General features: G+C 29.4%; 1 protein-coding gene across 1 annotated transcript; it reads left to right on the forward strand.

The window, feature by feature from the left end:
• Window positions 1–5,542: 5,542 nt before the first annotated feature.
• Window positions 5,543–6,394, forward strand: LOC145064527 (2S seed storage protein-like). Its single transcript, XM_079011962.1, has one exon. It carries the CDS (start codon window positions 5,543–5,545, stop codon window positions 6,392–6,394), a length of 852 nt encoding a protein of 283 aa, XP_078868088.1.
• The last annotated feature ends 489 nt before the right edge of the window (window positions 6,395–6,883 follow it).

Consider the following 6,883-nt stretch of genomic DNA (forward strand, 5'->3'; position numbering starts at 1 on the left):
ACTCGATTAAGAATTGCTATTGTAGAGGCGTGATTAGGGTTATAAGAATAATAGCCAAAGTTAAGAAACACGATGCATGCATGCACATTAAATACTTTAACCCTAATAAATGACGGGTGGACAAGCTCAATCTCTTTTACATAAATGGACTAATAAATACACACAATGACACAACATAATATTCCTAACAAAAAAAATCATTTTTCTCTCTCTAATATCATTTCTAGCTTATTTTGGTTATGAAGGCAACCCAAAAAAGACTTTGTTATTAATTATAAGAATATACGAATTTAGTTATGAGCTTAAACACCTTAATCTAACAATTATTTCCTAATTTCAATTTAAGCACAAAGGAATTTAAAAGAATACTACTTGAAATATTTTGGATGTTACATATATATATATATATATATATATATATATATATATATATATATATATATATATATAACATGAGAAACATGAAAAACACAACCACATGCTAAATCATGTTAATTTCGTATCGAATTTTAAACAAAAACACGATACGACATGACGTCGTGTTTATTACAGTTGACACGAACACAAATTCGGATTTCGATTTCATCCCAATTTTGTTTCGATTTGTGTATTTTTGTCGTGTTGAATCATAAATTGACATCCTTAACTTTTTACAACATTCCCTAGATTACATCGAATCTAGTGATACTGCAGCACACCTAGTGCTAGAAAACTATATGATTATGGATAAAAGTTTTGGTAAGTTAATGGTAAAAAATAATATATTATTCTTAAAACTGTGGATACAATTATATATCAAAAATAAAAATTGTCTGTCTCCGAAGAATGAGTAAAGTTTTGAAAATTGGAACGAATATCGAACCGGTCGTTTTACTGGTTTGATGGTTCAACTGGTCCAACAACCTGTCGGACCGATCTCAAAAATCGGAAAAATCAAATGATGACATAATTATATTATTATTAATGTTAATTATATAAAAAATAAAAAATATGATATATATATATATATATATATATATATATATATTAAATTCCTTATTTTTTACCGATTCACATGACGAACAGTTTTTTGGTTTTTTACCGGTTTACATGACGGACTGGTTCTGGTTGAAACCGACCGATCTGATTTTCAAAACATGGAGATTGAGTAAAGCAAATTAATGTGTAATTAATTAAGTAGAGGTAGCTAGATAAGAAACATTTCAACCATTAACTCTAAAAATCAAAACTAGAAAGAATATATTTTTATCTAATTTTTTTCAATAACATTTCAAAATTTAGTTATTTGTTTTTTTTTAATTCTGAATGTTTTATTTCTTAAGAATTCTAAAATATTAGTTTTTATCTTTTAGATAAAATAAAAAACCCAAGTTAATTTTTGGCTTAGTTTGATTTGTATCTAAAGCCAATATATCAAATTATGTTCAACTATTTTTATAGATCTTAATTAGATTATGACCCGCGTTAAACGCGGGGAACATAAATTAAATATATATTTTATTAATAGGTAACATTGTCTTGGGTGAAATTTTAATAAAAAAATGTTAGTTATATTCATTTTTACAGTTTTTAGACCAAACTTATTCAATAAAATTATTTAATATTTATATTAGAGCAATTTGTTTTTTTTAATACGGTAATTTTTAACATGAATGATCCATGTGATCTTTGTTTTATCACGACAAGATGTGACTTCTTGATAAAAACATGTTGTGTAGTAGCTTTATGAATTAATTTTGTTCGGTGTACCAACCTCCATGAAGGCTCATATGATTATTTTTCATATTGGCCCTGTAAACTCAAAAGCAACAATAAGTTATATGTACCTGCAACGTTAAATTTTGCAAAGAAATTCGATAAACATTATAGTTAAAGAGCATTGTCATAACTATAAACATCAAATTCAAATATTTTAATTTGGTCAAGATGGCATAAGCAATTTGATGTAAAGATGGAAAATATATAAGTGAAACACAATTAAAAGTATTTATTTCTTTAGATGATGAAATAAAGTTTCTCTTTTAGACATAGAATTCAATCTTTCATATTGTAAATGTAAACGTCTTAGTCTTCGCCTCTCTTTAGCATCATTGTAATGAGTTTTATTATTTGAATCTATAAAATTATAGGATATCATTAATATCTAAAAATAAAAATATTTTAATGGTAAATATTTAGTAATAGATTTATGAATAATTTCACAAGGATTTATTAATAATTGTTTCAGAACGGTTACAAAATTAATAAAAGTTTACAATTTCATAAAAAATGGTAGTTTTCTAATATTTATATTGAAGTTGTAATGAATAACATTGTAACAATGTTGACAAATTCACATTCAAACGAAATAATAGAGTAAAATATTATTAAATTTCTAAATTCATCTGAGTTTAAACCAAAAAGGCAAATAGATGAATAATTCAACATTTCATAAAACTCAAAATGTATTCAAATGATCAAAATTCTAACCCAAAAAATGAATAGTATGAAACAAAGTCATCAAAAATCAAACCCCAAAACCTAATAGTATGTAAACAAAATATGAAATTAATAGTATTCAAATCATTCAACTACTCAAACAAAATCATGAAAATCATATATTATTTTTCTTGCTTTGGAATTAACAGTTTTGACTTGCCTTATCTAGAAGTACGATATGTCATTGATGTTGATGGTCGTTTGTTTGAGGACATTGTTGTCAGATTATCAACATCGTAAACATCTCCCAGCATGCATTTTAATTCTTCATGCCCACACACTTTTTTAAAGGATGTCCATTTAGTTAGTGGACTTGTTGCAGTGCATTTATCAAGATTCAAAGCAGGTGTGATGTTATCACCAGTAAACGAAACAACATCCTAAATGTGGAAAATAAATTCATATGTCAATCTAGAAGTTAATAATAATTTAAAGTATTTAACATATTAGTTTTAGTTATATTATATTTAAAACTTTCTAATTTAACCTGTCTTGAAATCTGAATTCTACTAATAAAACGTTAAATAAATCAGGTTATGGCGCCTATATTTTTAGTACATAGAAATATGTTAGTTGATCAACCGAAATTTAAAAAAAAATGAAATTTAATAAGTGCAGTGTTTGTAGCATTCTTCGTAAAAGAATGTTTCATGTTTGATGTTAATTTTTTTTTCCAATTCAATAATGATTGTATTATCAACAGTGAAGTTTGAGATTGCATGATCATCAACTGTGTTCTCCAAATTATAATGTAAAACTTGAATTTTGAACACCAACTTTTTATCCAAAAGTACATTCAAAGAAGTTGGATAAATCTACATATTACTCTCTTAAAAATTAAAAAAAAATGGTTATAAAAATCAATAGACAAAAAGTAAAAAATTAGTATTATATAAATGAAGTTAATATCGATAACCTCGTTAAACTTTTGAAGCAACTCTTGTACGATTTTTTCTAGAAGTTTCTTTGCATCATGACCAAATATTGTAAGTAACACCACATCGGTAAAGTATTGTGCTCGAATGATGATTTTGAAACTAAAATCATTAATATAAACAAATTCAGTAAAATAAAATTAGAAAATTTAACTGAAGAGTATAATAATATGTATAAAAAAATTCTTAAAAACCTTAAAACAACATATATGTATTTGTTCATGCAAGTTGAAGTGTAATGATAAAAAACTTATTTATCTTGCTTTTGGTCCGTTTCACGAGTTTTGTCATCATGCATTAAAATGATTTTTATGGCTTTCTTTTAACAAACATAGGTCAACACACACACACACACACACACACACACACACACACACACACACATATATATATATATATATATATATATATATATATATATATATATGGATATACTTTTCTTTTTATAACTAAAAGAATGAAACTAATATGCTTAAAGTAGATTAATAATTTTATTAATGACCTCTGAATATGAATAAAGTAGAAATAAGAGGTAATAAGAATAGAGTAAATACAAGAGATTGGAGAAGAAGAAGGAGAACACGGTAAACAAAGAACTTGGAAAAAAGAATAAAAGAATAAGACCGCTAAAGAAGAAACATTGTAAATCATATGACTGAATCCAAAATCGTAAGAAGAACAACTTCAATGTAATCGTATATATAGATTGTTTTCCGATAAGGAAATCATTATCTTCCAAAAAAATGGGATCCTAAGATATCATCTTGGAGAATTTTGGATATTCATCTGAAAAAAAAATATCATTTTTATTGAGTCAAAATTTCAAATTAATTGACTTTCTTAATTAATAAGTTTTAAATTCAAAACCATTATCTCAAATTGATTTCTTTTACGTGGGATATACCGAGAGATAAATTATGAATAGTATTGACTTTAATTTTGACTCTTAAATATTTTAGAGATTTAATGGGATTAGATTAGCTTTTATAGGTTAATAACTAAATTATTTATATGCTTATTTAATGGGTTTTTTCAAAAAAAAAATAATAATAATTAAAAACTAAACGGGTTTAAATTTTGACACCAAAAGCTATAAATAATGGAGTTAAATTAGGAACAATATTAATTAGAGAAACTGATATCTAGTAAATAAATAAAATGATATGTAGTAATTGATAATATAATTGCTGAATTTAAATATCCTATAATTGAATCTTATTGTGTTTTAATTCTATTTAAAGAAGATGATGTAAGCAATTTGATCTAATGGTGGAAAACATAGGATTGAAATTCAATTAAGGGTCATGATTGCTTCATTGGTGAATTAAGGGTTCTCTTTTAATAATTTTTAAAGATAACTGAATTATTTATATGTTTATTTAATGAATCTTTTCAAAAAGAATAAATAAAAACTAAACGGGTTTGGATTTTGAAACCAAAAGCTATAAATAAATGAGTTAAATTAGGAACAACGTTAGTTAGAGAAACTGATATGTAGTATATAAATAAAATGATATGTTCTAATTGATAATATAATTGTTGAATTTAAAGATTTTATAATTATTAAAGATTCTATAATTGAATCTTATTGTGTTTGAATTTTATTTAAAGAAGATGATTTAAGCAATTTGATTTAATAGTGAAAACATATGATTGAAATACAATCAATGGTCCTGATTACTTCATTGTTGTTGAATTAAGGGTTCTATTTTAATAATATTTAGAGATATCTCAGACTACAAACGGGTGCAAACAAGCTAGACCTAACGCTAAACTAACCATGTTATGTTAGTAAACTCAAACGAACTCATTAGCTTTGATTAGGCTACTTCTCATAGTACCAATAAAATAGAACGTGGCTAACTAAAAATTATATATATGAAATAAATTATATATTACTCCAAATCCATCAGGAGCCATTACACCACCACAAGCGTTCGAACAACAGACTAGACACCTAAAAACTCCCAAAAAAGCACTTCCACTTGTTACATTTGAGATGTGAAAACTCGTACGTGTTGCTCGACAGTATTCAACTTCGCCACCTATTACAACCAGCTCTCCACGTGTGCAGCCACATGTACCATAAATACCCACCACCACAACCATCGATTCACAACCATCCCACAATGGCAAAGCTCATAGCACTAGCACTTGCTTTCACAGCCCTTGTAGCCTTTGCTTCCGCCCACAGCACCATCATCACCACCACCATCGAGGAGGAAAGCACATTCTCGAAGCAGCAGTGCAGCCGACAGCTCCAGGGTCAAAGATTGAATCAGTGCCAGAGGTATCTCGCGCAGGGCCAGAGTTTGTATGAAGAAGACGACCGGAGTCAGAAACAGGGCGGCCTCCAGTTGTGCTGCCAAGAGCTCCAATTCGTCGACGAGCAGTGCCAGTGTGAGGCTGTGAAGGAAGCATTCCGGGAAGCCCAGAAGATGCAACAACAACAACAGGGACAACAAGGCGGAAGCTTCGGTTCCAAGCAGATCAGACAAATGATGCAGAAGGCTCAGAACCTTCCTAACCAATGCAAACTCCAAACTAGACAATGCCAAGTCGGAAAAATCTCAATCACCACCTTCACCACTATCACCGAGGACACCACCTACAGCCGCCGTGGCTCGCAACAGCAGTGTGAGCACATCCGAAGCCGACAATTCAACCAGTGCCAAAACTTCATCCAACGACAAATGGGTTCCTATGCAACCCTTCTGATGAGCGTCAGCAGGCAAGGTCAACAGCCACAAGGTCTCGAACAATGCTGCAATGAGCTTCAGAACGTGGAGGAAGAATGCCAGTGCGAGGCCATGCAGGAGGTGTACAGGCAAGCCCAGAGGCAGCAGCAACAAGGGAGCCAACAACGTAGCCGACGTGGTGGACAGCCTCAGACCCAAGACTTGCAGCAGATTGTTCAAAGTCTGCCCAACCAATGCAAACTAGAAGTGCAGCAATGCCGAATCCCATCTACCATGTTCTAAGGTGGAGATTAATTAATGATCCAGGAATAAATGTCATTCGCATCTCTAATCAGGTTTTACGGTTTTGAATTTTGAGATGGGAGTAGTTGCAAAAATAAGTAGGCTCATGGAGAGATGAGTATCTATAAATCTCATGTAATCGCTCTTTCATCTTTTTTATGAATAATATAATAAAATGATGGCTGCGTCTTTTATTCCCAGAAGATAGAGGAACATTCATAACCAACTTAATTATAACACAAAATTTCCGTTATATATTTGGGTTAAATATTAAAATTAGAAGAGTCTTCAAATTTATAAGGTAGAGCTTTATAAATTGTTTTGAAATGGTGTGATTGAAGTATAAGAGATCCATTTGTTTTGCTAGTTATAAATCACATGTGATTGATTATATAACCGTATGGTTTTCTACTTGTATTCCCCTATAAAAGCATTTTAAATCTATAAAAGCATTTTAAATCCTTTAAAAGATAAGTTAGGGGTATGAAC

Source organism: Lactuca serriola, chromosome 7 (genome assembly GCF_051521515.1).
Source record: "Lactuca serriola cultivar US96UC23 chromosome 7, Lser_US96UC23_V15, whole genome shotgun sequence".
NCBI lineage: Eukaryota > Viridiplantae > Streptophyta > Magnoliopsida > Asterales > Asteraceae > Lactuca > Lactuca serriola.

Coding starts and splice junctions, on each gene's coding strand:
- LOC145064527 (XM_079011962.1), top strand. CDS start 5,543: ATGGCAAAGCTCATAGCACTAGCACTTGCTTTCACAGCCCTTGTAGCC.